Here is a 15,495-nt window from a genome sequence, read left to right as displayed (position 1 = left end):
AAATAAGCCACCTCCACCCACTTACAGGCTTACCAGGGCCTCTTATACCCTCTCCATGTCCATAACACCTTAAGGTCTCGAATAGCGGCATCCCACATAACAAGGCCCTAAGTTCCAGGGTTCCAAAGTCTAGGTTCCCGTACCCCAGGAGTCACCTCAGAGCTGTACTGTCAAGGCACGCAACCAACCGCAGGACCAGGCTGTCCTGAACCCCAAAGCAGCCGGAAGGCATCAGGGTGTAACTGAGGCAGGGCGACGAGAAGCCCAGACTGGGTAGGGGGAGGGAGTGAGGGGCTAGGGCAGGAGCCAGCTTCCTACCGTAACTTTGCTTTCTGCAGGAGCGGAAAACTTCGCTTCCATAGGAGCAGCAGGAGAGAGATGTGGACAGACAGTTATCAGAGTGTTTGTGGGATGGGGCACGGAAGGCAGGCAGAACATAGGGAGCATAAGGGTCCCTGGTGCCCAGAGATGTTCCGTAGGGTGGGGAGGGAGACCCCCCAGAATGTACCAACACCGGGGAGCCATATGCTTAAGCTGTCATCTCAAATGCCCAGTGATTCTGGTACCCTCAGCACTTACTGGTACTCTCACTAGACACACACACACACACACACACACACACACACACACACATTTATGACCAGTCACAGACTCAGGTCTGTCTCCCTAATGCTAGGAATCAGGACCATTTTCTATTACAATGTTTGCATGGTAGTTTCCATGGTGCTGTGGCAGCTGTCTTCCTCAAGACCTACTCTACTACTGAATGGTCCTCCAAAAAAATGCCATGGCTAGGTTAGGAGCAAAGATTCCTGGGCATTTTTCAACATCCCAGAGCCTATCATGTTCCGTGCCTCAGTTTCCCCTTGGGTACCATAACAATCAGGGGCCGTGTAGTCATTGCCAGAACATGGCAATGTAATGCTTCTCACTTGGTCCCACAGATGGATAACAGAGGGCTGAGGACCATGGTGGGTATGCTAGGGAGCCCCTTCCCAAATACGAGGGCCTTTCTCAGCTGTAGAGAATAGGGGTTTTTTTGGGGATGGATAGATGGGGAGGGGGTTCCACATCTCATGGGCTATCTTCAGGTCTGAGATGCCTCATGAAGGGGCATGAACCAAGAGGAGAAGTGGGCATGGGCTACAGCAACCCGAAGTCCACGCACCATGGGTAAGGCGGCCAAAGGCCCGGCGGGAATGGCCGGTTTTCTGAAAGAGAAAAGCCAGAACGAGTTGTTGAGGGGGAGGCTTGTTCCTGAGTCCAAATACCTCTCATCCCGATCTGCTTTCATCAAACAGGAACGCATACTAGGGGCCAGGGCACAGAGGCCAGAGCCATTAAGTTGCCCTAGTCATAAGGGCTCAGCTCTCCTTCCCCTAGGCTATCCGGCTGGGCTTTGGGGAGGAGCCAAGGAAGAAAGGCTAGGGAACAGCAGGGCCTGTAGAGCAAACCCGAGTACTTCCTAAGGACTAGAGGCTCAGAGCCTGGGGTCAGAGCAGCACGCCCAGAGATACAGGGGAGGAGATAAGGAAATCAGCATGACTGAGGGAAGATGGAGTGGGGGCGCTAGAATGAATAAGAGATGGAGGACGGAGGACACAGATTCCTGCTGCGGGGAAGGGCAGATACCTGGGATAGGTGTCAAGCAGGCAGGGTAGGGGCTGGCAAAGGATAAAGTCCTTCAAAGGCCAGCACCTTGCTAATGCAGGAAGGAGGCCCCAGTGCATAGAGGACAGGACAGAGCTTGGGGAAATTTATTGAGCTCAGCGCGGATCCATGAGCTTTGCTTTCTGGCTCTCCGGAATTACCGAAGGCTGCGGAGTAGGGGGCCCAGGAAATGCCGGGCGGGGACTGAAGCCAGGGCTGGATGTGGGTGAGATGGCAAAGAAGCCAGTGGGCGCTGCGTGCTGAGACTGTAACCGGAGCCTCCAGGGGTCGAGGGGATCGGGGATGATGGGGGCTTCTGCCCTTCAGCACGGGGAGGGGCCTGAGCTCTCCAGTCGCTGGCCAGGGCGCACCCCCCCCCCCATGTGCCCGGCCTGTCGCCCTCCGCGGGGCTGGGGTGGGGCCAGCGCCACTCCAGCGCCCCCTCCCCTGGGCCCAGCCGCGGTGACCCGCCCTCCCTCGGGGCGCCCAACCCTTCCTGCCCCCTCCCGGCGCCACCCGCCCCCGGAGCCCTCACCTGGAAACGCTTCTTCACCCACAGCTTCTTCATGGCGGGGGAGGGGGCCGGGCCGGCGGCCGGGCGAGGAGGGGACAGGCGGGGGCGGGGCGGAGTCGGAGGCGGGGCCGGGGGCGAGCTGGGGAGCGGGCCGGAGCCGGCGCGGGTGGCGGAAGAAGCCGCCGGGCCTTGGGAGCCGGGGTGGGGGTAAGACGGAGGCGGCTGCGCCCGGAGCCCGCCCCTCCTCCGCCAGCCTGAGTCCTACCTGGCGACCCTTCCCTTGCGAGCCCTTCTACCCACCCTGGGGCAGCGCTCGCCTGCTTTCCAGCTCTCCCACGGAACACCTCCCTGCGCGGACAGCCGGCACCCCCACCCCACATCTGCCTTTCGGACCCTGGGCACATGGGGAAACTGAGGCACAGAAAGGAGTGCAGTAGGAGCCTCTAGTTCAGGCCACTGTCGTTGGTAGCGAGAGGCGGCCTCCTCGCCGCCGCATCCCCCTTTCCTCCAGCAGGCTGGCTATGGAAGGTCAACAGCATCTTCGCTAGCGTACTCCGCAAACATGCGCACAGGCGACACGATCAGCCAGCGCCCAACTCACCTCAGAGCCACAGGGCCGGGTGGGGGCGCCTAGGTCATGCTCTCAGCACAAAGATCCTTGGGTTGGGGCTAAGTGCTGACTTGGAGTCAGGCTCCTCCGGACGGTAAAAAAGGGCTTTCCTCTCTTTGGCTCGACTTTCTGGATGTTCCTTGTACTGTCCCCTCCCATCCATCCTTCCATCCATCTACACACCACACACACACACACACACACACACACACACACACACACACACACGACACGGGCTAAAGTGCTCATAGGTATTCTTAATAATTAAAGTCAACTCACAGTCCCACAAACGAGCTACTCACAAGATTTTTGGGTGTGTCCCCCCCAACTGCCCACCCCACCTTATTCAGCACCATGTACACACACTGCGTCTAAACAAAGTTCTACCTTCCTTTCCTCATAATAATGTAGCTAGGTTTTATTAGCATTTGCCAAGTACCCGGCACCTTACACATGTCAATCAGTTCATTCAAAACAACCCCAGGAGCCTGAAACTCTTAGGAGTATTCCCATCCCCATTAAACTGGCAAGCAGCTGAGGCTAAGAGAGCTGGTAATCACCACAGGTCTCCTCATCCCAGAATGCACTGCTGTGGTGCCAGCCCCAGCTACAACTACAGTACTAATCATCAATGTGTACTGCCTTCGTGGTCCGTACTAGGCATTATGCTGAGGACTTTGTGTGAGTAACTCAATTAATCCCCATAAGGAGAAAGACTGAGGTACAAAGCAATTACTTGTCCCAGGTTGCACGGCTAATAAATTGAGGGAGCTGGAGCCTTTGACTAGGTTATTGACCATTATGTCATAAAGAACCGTATGCCGGTTCGTCCCTGTGTCTCCTGACCTTATTGCTTTAAAAACCTTGGCACTGAAATAAATACAGAGTCAGACCCAATGAATTTGGTTTAGTTAAGGGTGAGATGACACACTCACATTCAACTGTTGACAACAATACCTCTCTCATTTTTTGTTTCTACCTGACACCTGTAGTTGTTCACATTTGAGACGCTATTATCATTATCATTATTATTATTATTATTATTATTATTATTATTATTATTTTGTTTTGAGACAGGGTCTCACTTTATAGCCCTGGCGGGCTTGGAGCTCACTCTGTAGATCAGATTGGCCTCAAACCCAGCCTCTCATGTTCTGGGATTAAAGGTATGTACCATCATACCTGGGGAGCTTAAGATCCTGCCTCCTACATTCTGGCTACATACAGGGGTCCTTGTTTCTCAGACAAATGACCAACGGTACAGATGGAGACTCATGGGTAGAGATGTGTGCATTGAGAAGGCACATTTACCTGTCCATACTAGTTCCAGCCAGAGGACCCCGGACACCCCCAAACACAGCATCTTGCAGATGGAGGAGCTGAGTGGACAGAGAGGGTAACATGAACCCCTGTTCCCCAGGAGAATCCGAGGGGCTGGCACATTCCATAGCAAAAATAACCAATGGGCAGCAGGCATGAGTGACGGGACAGCTGGGCTTGAAGAGCCACTGGCAGGATTTTGTGTTCCTGCCCCGAGAGTCTGAAGGACTGGCCTGGGAGGTATCCCTCGCAGCAAGGGCGCCCCCCACCTCCATTTTTTCTTCATGGCAGAACATCTGTGCTACACTGCCACTTTCTCATTTCAGCCCTGCCAGCCTTCTCTTTAGCCGGGAAAAACAAACCTCTAAAAGATGCTGCCTGCCCTGATCTCTTGGCAGAACTTCCTCTGAGCCACGCACATCACTTTTGCCCTCCACCTCTCTTTCCTGCCTCTGTTCAGCTTCTTTTTCCCTTCCTCCAATGACCGTCCTGTCTGTCACTCTCCTACTATCCAGGGGACGGTGCCTCGTATTATCTCTCTCCTTGCTTTCGGTCATAGCTTTTGGTTCTACACACACACACACACACACACACACACACACACACACACACACACACCCTGTTATGTACCCTAAGCACCCAACATGGTAGAAAACTGGTTCATAGGACACACTCGATAAACACAGGAGTGGGTCTCGGGTAGGCGATAGGTAAGCAGCAGTAGGGAACAGGTGGTGAATCTTCTGGAACAGCCCCTTTCATCCAGCCTTTCCTTCCTCTCTGTCCCACCCCAGCTAGTTCCCAAGAAACTGTTGGAGAAGTGACGATCCCCCATTCTGCCCAGATCTTCAGGGAGGACTTGCTCGGATCAACAACGTGAGGGAGGCTTCTCTGCTACTCTCTTTTCCCTCCCAGGGTTCCTCTGTGATTCCACTGGCCCCTCCTCCTCTCACTGATTGGCACTTGCTGTGCTATGCACACATGGATGGTGACACTCCTTTCCCATTTCCAATTCCACAGTAGTTCCTCATGGCTTTTTATACAGACAGTCCGAGTGCAGGTGGGAAAGATGGTAACTAGAGAACAGTCCTTCCTGGGGGGCGGGGGTTCTGCTGTATTCCTCTCCTTTCCTGGACTAAACTATCCCTCTTTCTATCTGACTCTAACCTCTCCCTTCCATGACTTCAAGTGTCCAGGATGGTTCCTTGCCGTCTGTTGACCACTGGCCTTTCTGATTAACATCAATCTTCAGATCCTCGCTATAAAGCTTCAGCTAGCACACACATACCAGCTCCCCCTGCTTGCCCCTTCTCTCAGCTGCTCTGTACCCCCTGCCCTGCAGTGCAAGAAGGCCTCCTCTTGCTGGGCGGTGGTGGCGCACGCCTTTAATCCTAGCACTCGGGAGGCAGAGCCAGGCAGATCTCTGTGAGTTCGAGGCCAATGTGGGCTACAGAGTGAGATCCAGGACAGACTCCAAAGCTACACAAAGAAACCCTGTGGCGGGGGGGTGGGGGTGGGGGGGTGGTGGGGTGGGGGTGGCGGGGGGGTGGTGGCGGGGGAAGGCCTCCTCTTAAGCCACACACACCCCGTGATCTGAGGGTACCACTTGACTTGTTCTGGTCACTTGCTAGGGAGCCACGTAAGGATGGAAGTCAGATGCTTCCAAAGAGAAAGCCCACCCGTGTGTGAGGCAGCTGGAGGAGGACTGGGATATTGACAGGAGAAAGGTGGGCGTGGTGAGAAGCTCTTCACTTAGCCGTCCCCTCTCATTCTGTGGACAGGCAATGAGGACCCAGGCTCAGAGACCCAGCTTTCCAGACCTAACCCCGCTGCCTCACTCACTAGCCATTCAACCTTGGATACGTTGGAATCCTGGCTGTCTTATATACTAGTAAAGTCCAAATAATAATCAGAGAGTTTGGAAGATTAAATAATTAAATGAGATCGCACCCTTAATACATGTTAAGAATTTTACCAGCATCCTGAAATTCTGCCAGTTTCTCTCCTTTATTTCCTATTGCAACACCCTAGACCCTGCACCTTTACCACCTGGGTGTTCTCATCCTACAAAACTCCCACCCTGAGGCAGACTTGTTTTCCAGAGTCTTGCCAAGACCCTTCCACCCTGAACTAACATCTCAGGCTTCTGGAGTGCCAGGAGCCTTCACATCACCCTGTCTCACCCAGCCAGAACGCAGTCATGGCCAGGAAACCACTCCTTCCTTCTGTAGCCAGGTCCTTGCTTGGCTTCCTCAAGTTCCTTGAATGTTTGTGCTGTTGGTTCCAAATAAGAGCGTTTTCTATGAAGCCTGAGCTCTTGGCTTAGCTTCCCTGGATCAGGAGCTGTTACTGAGCAGGGATGGGAGGGATGGGCAATAGAAGGGGCAGAAGCCAGACTCATCTCGCTTACCCTCCAGCATCACCAAAGTCATTGCCCCCCACCCGGCCCAGACTGTCTCGCCACCTTGTATCTATACATCTGGGCATGTTCTCAAAGGTGACATGCTTCAGCTCAGTACCTTCTTCCTGTCTAATGTGGATGCCAGAGGCCTTAAACCCAGCCCCACAGTCTTTCTTCACTCCAAGCCCTTCACCCTGCTGTTCACCAAGATGGCCCCAGCCGGGAGATTGTACCCCTATGTCTAGGTGTGCCCAGTCTGGGCTTATCTCTGCCTAGTCCACCACCCTGATTCAAAAGCAGCAAAGAAACATCCCTGCTGGGGGTTGGAGGTAGCCTGCATCTTCACAGGTGACAGGCCAGGCCAACTTCTTAGTAGCTCATTCTAAGACACTGAACAATCTCTCTCCTTCCCTCTCCCAGAACATCTTGAGTAGTAGAAAAACCCCAAGATCACCAAGGTCGAACAGAATGCTTAGTCCTGACATGCCATATCCAGCCCTTACCTCCCTCCTGTCTGGTCCACATTGTTCTCACCTGTCCAAGGAAGCATTTGAAGTGGCAGGGGTTGTTTTGATTTTTGTTTTGTTTTTGTTTTCAAGACAGGGTTTCTCTGTGTAACTTTGTGCCTTTCTTGGAACTCACTCTGTAGCCCAGGCTGGCCTCAAACTCAGAGATCCACCTGCCTCTGCCTCCCGAGTGCTGGGATTAAAGGTGTGAGCCACCACCGCCCGGCGGAGTGGCAGTTCTCTATGGACCTGTCCAACATCTAATAAGCACTGTGACCACTACTCTCTTCCTCTGTTTTTTGTTTTCCTGATCTCATCTCTCTTTCATCCCAGTTGTATTAATTTATCTACCTTAATCTTTTAGTTATAGTCTATTTTCGGCTTCTTTTACTCCAGACTATAGGTGAATAAAAAACTACAAGAATCGGCTCCTTCAACTCAGAATGCTTCCAGAACATGCTCCAGCCCCGAGGCCCAGGTTAAGGAAGTCTGTACTGGCAGCTTCTAGGCCAAATGGAAGCCACCCTTGGCCATCTATAGGCCAGGCCTGGCCACTGGGACTACAAAAAGACTCCAGGAAATGGTCAGGATGAAGCTAGGGAGAGGAGGCACTGGGAGAGGGCACCTCACTTCCACCTCCTGCCTGCACTTTGGACTTCTCTCCCCTCCACTTTGTTGGGGGGGGTCTTTCATCTCTGGACTTCCTCCCCAGATCCCAAAGATTGACCCTACCATTGAGTGGGATGAGGTGTCTCTTAGCAAATGACCAGAACGGTGACACCTCAGTCCTTTGCATCTCTCCCAGAATTCCGTTTTTCAAAGTTTGGTAGGTCCAAGACTGTCTTTGGTTTAGAGAACCATGTGGTTCAGAAAATGAAAAAAGGAACCCCCAAAACTGACCCAAGGACTATCAACCTGGACTGACACCCCCACCAGCTACAACAGGACCATGCTACAAGATGGAGGCTCCTGCCCCTCCCCTCCTGCCTCAGTATATCAACCTAAAACTCTGCCTTCACACCAGCCCAAAGCATGTCCCCCAGACACTCACCTGGGAACCTCAGTAGACATGCTCCACAGGTTTGCAATATCGTCTCCATCTACCCTTGTCTTACATATTTGTATTTACACCGCCAGAGTCCAGAGCCTCCTACAACTCACAAATGCCTGAGACACACACACACACATACATGCACGTGGATTCTAAGCAACCACTTCTCATGTCTGGCCTTAGTTCCATCTGCTGAAACCCCGGACCCTGTTCATTCACATCTGATCCCTTCCACCTTGCCTGGTCCTGACCATATCATCCTGTCCCAGTGTTAATCTTCAAGAGAGAAGATCTGGCCATCCTCCTTCCATGCGGGCCCCAAAAAGGGGGATTGGCCCCTTCAGACGAACACACACATCTGTGAGGTGCTGGTCACCAGGTCTCAAGTCTGTCATTGGAGCAGAAGAGGGCAATTCTCCCCAGGGGGTTTTCTCTTTCTACTCGATAAGAAGAGCTTTTGTACTATCATCCAAGAGGTCTGCGTGGGTCTCAGGCTAGGCCCACTAACTGCTGACCCTTGACCTCTGACCTTCATTGGGAAGCCCCTCTACTTCGACACACTTTCCCTGTTGATCTGCCCTTTTCAGAGTGGGCGCAGCTGAGAAAACTGGGCACCAAGGAAGGAGGTAGTGAGGGACTTTAACCTGCATTGCGTGGCCTGGGCAGCCGTCTCTACCCCTGTGCCCCCAGCCCTGCCAGGCAGGCCCCACCTCCGCATTACCTCTGACCTCCAGCACTGTGAGCACAGCCTCGCAGGAGGCCTGGCCCCGCTCATTCTGGGCGCTGCAGCTGTACACACCGGCGTCCTGTGCCCCGCAGCTCCGCAGCCACAGGCAGCTGGGCTCTGGGGCCGGTGTGGGCAGGAGCTGCCCATCCCGGAACCAGCTGAGGTTAGGCTGGGGCGTCCCGCTCACTACCACCCGCAGCCGCACATCACTGCCCGCACACACCGCCGCGTTCTTCAGGGGCCGCAGGAAGACCGGCGCCCCGGCCCCTGCCCCGGTGGGGAGGACCCCTCTGCCGGCCCCCACCTTGGCTCTCTTCGGGGGCACCCCGGGGCTGGGAGGTGCCCTCGTGCCGGCGTCCTCGCCTCGCGCGCCCCGGCCTTTCTGCATGGCCTCTGTGATCTGGACTAGGGGGACAGGGGACGCTAGAACTGGGTGACCAGAGGGACGCCCCGGGGGGTATGGTGCCTTAGGGGATGGGTCCTATGGGGCCGGCGGCCGGCCTTCCTGCTGCCCGCCCGCCTTCGGCCTGTGCTACCCAGAAGGTCACCAGGGCCGCCCGCGGTTGCGCCTCTCGGGGACTATTTTTAGCCCCCCCGGCTCGGGTTGCGAATGAGCAGTAGAGGGAGGGGGCAGCAGAGGAGGGGACTTGGACTCCATGTGGCTCCTTCTGTCTCTCCCAGTGCCCCCATCGCCAGCACTGGCCTGAAAGAATCTCCTCCCCCACGGTATGTCTGTCCTCCCCCAACCCCGCCCCCAGCCTGCTGGACCTGGGGAGTCGAGTTACCCCTGGGCTCAGGCCCACTTCCTTTCTTCAGCCCCAGCACCCCAGCCTCACTAGGCTGCTGGAGGGGAAGAGGAAAGGTCCAGAGGAGGTGTCTGAGAGGTGCGTGGAGAGACAGGCTCCCGTGGAGGTGAGCAGAGGGACCGGTGGGCTCTCCCAGCACCTCCATCACAGCTGGTAAGCACCAAGACCCATATCCTGGAGTTCGGGTGGATTTCTGGCTCCTAGCTGGTCCTGCACTCACTACCAGCGCCAGCCCACCTTCACCGGCCAGGCCACCCCCTGTCCTCTCACAATCTGCCCTCGCCCGGAGAAGAGGTAGTTGACTAGAATTGTAACCAGCCGCCAGTAGCAGCGAGGGCAGTGGAGACCGAGGGACAGCTTGAGGAGATCATGGTAGAAGCCCGGGTTTGGAGGGCTTTTGAACTGTGCGAATGAGGGCAGAGCTTTGATTGTTAAGGACTCCTCCGTTCCGAAGGCAGGAAGCCCACGAGACACAAGTTGCAATCCCTCACCATCTTCCCAGGTGCCCAATTTTCTCAGCGGTGCCCACTCCGAAGGGCAGATCAACAGGGAAGGGCAGGGAAAGTGTCAAGGTAGAGGCTTCCCACATGGAGGTCAGAGGTCAAGGGTCAGCAGTTAGTGGGTCTAGCCTGAGACCCACAGAGACCTCTTGGACAATAGGGCGGAAGCTCTTCTCACTAGTCCAGTAGAGAGAGTAGAGAGAAACTCCTGGGGAGACACATATAAACAAGAGTGCATATAAATCTGATAAACTGGATATGCCACGCCAATTTCACTTTCCTGATATTCATACAAGGTGTCACCCCTGGAAAAACCCGAGTGAAGTGTCCAGGATCTGTCTGTGTTATTTCTGATAAGGGCATATTAATTTACATTTCTAAACAACAACAAAAGAAATTTAAGGTATACGGTCCGGGGAATACCTCAGTATTAGAGGGCTTGCATAGGATTTCTGAGAGCGTCAGTTCCGTTTGCAGTCATACACACACAAACACACACACACACACACACACACACACACACACACACACACACACACACACGTTTAGAGATCCAGACCTGACTGTGAACTCTAAAAGGATGGACCCTGGGAAGAGCTGAAAGCCAGGGTCACTCAGAGATGGGGGTAAGTATTCTTGTCTTGTTGGTTGGTTAAATGAACCATCTTCATTCTGGGAAACCGAAGTCAAAGCGTGCATGCGTGCATGTGTGCTTGTTTGTGTGTGTGTGGAGGGGCGGGCATGCGTGTGTGCAATGGTGCTTGTGAGCGTGAGCATGCATTCCCAGGCGCGCAGTACAGAAGAAACAATTTAAACACTGAATTATGTCCATAAAGATTAAGAGCCTTAGGGAATGACTTTTCATGTATTTTGCATACATTAAAGCTGACTCTTTGTGATGTGCAGGTCTGTGGGTTTTGACAAATGCATGAAATTGTGTATTTGCTACCCCGGGAACATACAAAGCAGTTCCATCACCCTAAATATTCACGTGTGCTTCCTCTTTGTAGCCAGCCACACCCTGTCTACCAGTCCCTGGCAACCTCCAGTGATGAATTGAATTCTACAGTGTAAGTTGAATTCTAAAAAGGGTTTTTTTAAAAAAAAAAAAGAGAGAGAAGCCATAATAAACAGAACACCAAGAACAAAGGAACAGATACTGTCTCATTTTTGTTCTTACAATCAGCTAGAGGAGGATGGCTCGGTGGGAAAGTGTTTATTGTGCAAGCATGAGGGTGGATGTTCAGGTCCCCAGCAGCCAGGTAAAACCCAGGTATGGCGACACACATCTCTAACCTCAGTGTTAACGGGGAGAGTCAGGTGGATTCTAGGGACTCACTGGCCGGCTAGCCAGCCTACCAGAATTAGGACGTTCCGGATTCAGTGAGAGATCCCGTCTTAAAATATAAGGTGAAGAGCAACAGAGAAGACACTACCACCAACTTCTGTCCTCTACACAGGCATGCATGGGTGGTACACCTGTGCACGCCACCCCCTCCACACACATACACAAAGCTCACCACCCAAAGCCGTTTAACTAACACCGTGCCTCACCGTACAGGGAACACAGCAGATGGTCTGTAAACATTGGCTGATTGGCTGGTTGGTTAAATAAATGAACCGTGTGACCTTGAACAAGTCACATAACACCTCTAAACCTCAGTTTGCTCATCCATGCACGGGGTAAGCCAAACTTGGGGTGTATTTGTTCCTTCAGCAAACATTTCTTGAGTTCTTCCTGTGAGGCGGGTACCATTCCATTGGCCAGGAGCGTAGCCATGGACGAAACAGACAAAGATGCCAGTCCTGGGGTTGCTTATATTGGAGAAGACAGACATTTGACAAGCAGAGAAAGTGTAAAGACTGAGGAGAGAAATACTGTGTGGATAACTCGGCAAGGAATGAGAGATACGAGCGTGGTGGGGGTACTGCTTTAAACTAGGGTGGCTGGAGACTGTGGTGGTACATGTCTGCAATCCCAGCATTCCAGAGGTTTAGGCAGGAAGATGGGAATTCAAGACCAGTCTTGGCTATACAGTGAAGGCCTGTCTCAAAAATAAATACATAAAATAAAAATAATATAGAGTCATTGGAGTCACCTCCACAGCAACACTGGAGCCGGTCTGGAAAGGATGAGGAAGGGAAGGCAGGCTGCAGAGAGCTGGGCAGGATCGGTGCCACCCAGGTGGCATGTGCCTGGCAGATTCTGGAAAGAGCCGGAAGGCCAGCAAGGCTGGAGGGAATGAACACAGAGTCGGGGTGAAATGGATCATATAGCTTGAAAAGGTGGCCTGTAAGCATCTTGCAGGTCATGGTGCTTTTATTCTCAGCAGAATGGGGAGAGCATCTCTGGGTTCTGAGGAGAAGAATTACATGAGCTGGCCTATGTTGTGATGGTATTCAATTATATTAAATATTAAAACGAATATTAACTATTTAAAAGGCCCTGGCACAGGGCCGGGAGCATGGCTTGTTTCCTGCCTTCTATGTCCATTCAGAGATATACCTTGAATTGTTCCCCAGGGTCTACAGTCGCTGGCGCCCTCTCCTGGACCAGGCCGTCCCAGCCGAGACAACTAGAAAAGGTCAGGCTGCGGTCAGGCCAGTTGCTCAAGACAGCTGGCTGTAAGGTGTTTGTCTGTCCCTCAGCATGGGCCCCACAGTACCCTGCCTGCTGGCGCCAGGCTGGGAGTGCATGCTGCCAGGTTGCCCTGCCTTCTGATCACAAGTCTATGGTGTCATGGAAAGATCTCTGGGCTCTAGAGGGCCTGTCTTCCTTCCTTCTAGAGGCTGTGTGACCTTGGCAGATCATGCCACCTCTCTGGGCCAAAGAACATTTCATCTAAGTTGTTTTTGCTTGTTGTTTGTTTGTTTGTTTGTTTTAAGAGGTCAACCTGGAACTCGTTATGTAGAACAGTCAGGTCTTAAACTCATGGTGTGCCTCCACCTCCCTAGTGCTTGGAACCATTGTGTCTGGCTCCTCTGAGTGGTTTTTCAAATGTTTTGTTGTTGTTGCTGTTTGTTTGTTTTTTTGTTTTGGGGTTTTTTGTTGTTGTTGAGATTTTATTTATTTTTGTTTATGTGTATGAGTGTTTTGTGAATGAACATCTGTGGACCACGTGCATGCAGTACCTACAGAGGCAGGAAGAAGGCATCGGATCTTCTGGGACTAGAGTTACAGGTGTTTGTAAGCTGCCATGTGGGTGCTGGGAATCAAACCCGGGTCCTCTAGAAGAGCAGCTAGTGTTCTCAGCTGCCGAGACATCTCTCCAGCCCCCTCCTCCAAGTCTTAATGACATACTATGTGCTCCTGGGGTGAGAGGAACTCTCAGTAAATATCCATTGAATGGGTGAAGCAGTGAGTGTCACCAGCCCTTCCTAGTGAATATTTAATATAGAGAAAAGTAAATAAACGTGCCCAGTGGGTATTCATTCAAGAAGCATTTAAATATTTAACGAGTATCTACTGCCCACCAAGTACTCTTTGGGGGTGCAAGGGATATAGTAGTGAATAAAACAGATAAAAACTGTCCTTGGGCAGCTGACATTTTTAGGTATTGAATCAAAGGTCACTGATTCATTTGCATATGTGCCCTGGTGAGCTGTGCAGAGAGGAATGAGGTGGAAAGGAGTGACCTCAGAGGGCAGGGCTGGAGTTCAGCCAGAGTGGACAGATGGGAGAGGAGAGTGCCCACTGGGATCTAGCTGCCTCTACAGTTCTTCCTGCTGTCCTCCTCAGAGAATTGGAGCTAGCCTGAGCCTGGCCTTCGGGCTATGGAAGCCTCGGAAGGTCTGTTCCCTTCTTGATGTACACCGTCTTGTAGAAAGCTCCACAGCATCTCCAGGAACAGGGGGAGATCTTGCCGTGGAACAGTGGAAGAAATTGGGGTAGGATGCCCTGAAAAGCTGACTCTAGGTTCAAAACCATGTGAGACATGAACCATCTATGGTTTGTTTTGTCCATCCCCGGGGTCACTGCTAGCTCATGGGAGCAGGCTCAGAAAAGCTCTACTCAGAATGTACCCTTTGGGTGTGGAGGGCAGCACTGGCCTCCTGTCTGAGGACAGGCAAGGGTAGTTACAGGAGACAGGTGTGTGAAGGCAAGACTTCCCTTCAGAGCATCCCCTATGGGGGGGCCTCCAGAGAACAGTCACAGATGATGGGATGGGATGAGGCTGGGAAGGGGATTCCTATATGAGGGCTGTCTGAGGTCTGACTGAGTCTGGAACCCCCAGTGCCCCACACCCTAAGGATTAGTCTGCACTTGAGCTGTTATTTTAGGACAGCGAGGCTACCCCAGCCCCGACCTATGTGTCCTTCCGCCCTGTGTGGAGCCGATGAGTGAACACAATTCACTTGGGGTGAAGGAGAAACAATGAGGCTCTGGAAACTTCTTCCAGGCTGCCATGGCAGCCTTACCCACCAAGGCTAGGCCCTCAGCCCAGATGTTTTCCAGAGAAGTCAACACATATCTGAGTTTCAAAGATAGACAGCTCCTTGCTCACGCTTCCTGCTCTAGGTCCATGTAAAGACATTAATGTCATTCTAGTCCATGTTCTGTGAGAGATTGTCCCTAGGCTGACTCCATTAGAGCATGTGGGAGACAGAAATGACCAGCAGTCACAGGTGGCAGAGGTGGGGACTTGGGGTGGATCCTCAAAATGGGCCTGCTTCAAGAAGGTGGGGAACTGGGTGTATCCAAAAGGCGAAGAAAGATAACACTGCCAGGAAGGATTCTGGGAGGTTTTGAAAAGCTATTTTAGAATGACCAGTAGGGACTCTAAGGCTACAGCCTCGTTGGTTTATTCATGTGCAACCTACATGTATTCATCGTCTTTCTGCCTTCTATATTCTTCCATCTCCTTTAAGGGGCAGTCACTTAGACACAGGAGGAGCAGCATGGAGCCTCAGGTCTGAGGGTTTAGCATGTTCCTTAAATCTTTTATTAGCCTGAAATATGTTTTAGGAAGAAAGACAAACTTCATGCCCTGCCCCCCAGACCTTCGGGCTACTCTATTGTCTCTGAACTATCGATTATGTCTTCTTCCCATAGACTGAAATGCCTCCTTAAATGTACACCAGTGTTCCATGCATATGTGAGGCTTGTTTTATTACATGAATTTCTTATACAGTTCCTTTTCGTTAACAACACTGTCTAAGTCAGTGGTTCTCAACCTGTGGGTCATGACCCCCTTGGGGGTTTCATATCAGATATCCTGTGTCTCAGATATTTTCATTACGATTCATAACCGTAGCTAACTTAGTTATGAAGTAGCAACAAAATAATCTTATGGTTGGGGGTCACCACAACATGAGGAACTGTATTAAAGGGTCACAGCATTAGGGAGGTTGAGAACCACTGTACTAAGTTATCACGGCCTCATAATACATATACATGTTTTATTCTAGT

At 52.3% G+C, this 15,495-nt stretch overlaps 1 protein-coding gene across 8 annotated transcripts in view; it reads right to left on the bottom strand.

Annotated features, from left to right (window-relative positions):
• Speg (striated muscle enriched protein kinase) overlaps window positions 1-2,751 on the bottom strand; it is a 49,906-nt gene extending 47,155 nt beyond the window's left edge. For 2 of the 8 annotated variants that reach the window (XM_052749941.1, XM_052749944.1), the window contains exons 1-2: window positions 1,169-2,102; window positions 319-353 (exon numbers count right to left, since the gene is read on the bottom strand). In XM_052749941.1, coding sequence (XP_052605901.1) covers window positions 319-353; window positions 1,169-1,278 — 145 coding nt within the window. In that variant the 5' untranslated portion in view covers window positions 1,279-2,102. Of the gene's footprint in view, window positions 1-318; window positions 354-1,168; window positions 2,103-2,185 lie in introns of those variants that run through there. The other 6 variants (XM_052749940.1, XM_052749948.1, XM_052749943.1 and 3 more) reach the window with 5 other exon arrangements.
• Between the last annotated feature and the right edge of the window lie 12,744 nt (window positions 2,752-15,495).

The sequence above is a fragment of the Peromyscus californicus genome, unplaced genomic scaffold (genome assembly GCF_007827085.1).
Source record: "Peromyscus californicus insignis strain IS unplaced genomic scaffold, ASM782708v3 Scaffold_21__1_contigs__length_65335640, whole genome shotgun sequence".
In the NCBI taxonomy this organism is placed as follows: domain Eukaryota; kingdom Metazoa; phylum Chordata; class Mammalia; order Rodentia; family Cricetidae; genus Peromyscus; species Peromyscus californicus.
The sequence above is the reverse complement of the archived record's forward strand: the minus strand, read 5'-3'. Positions and strand labels throughout refer to the sequence as shown.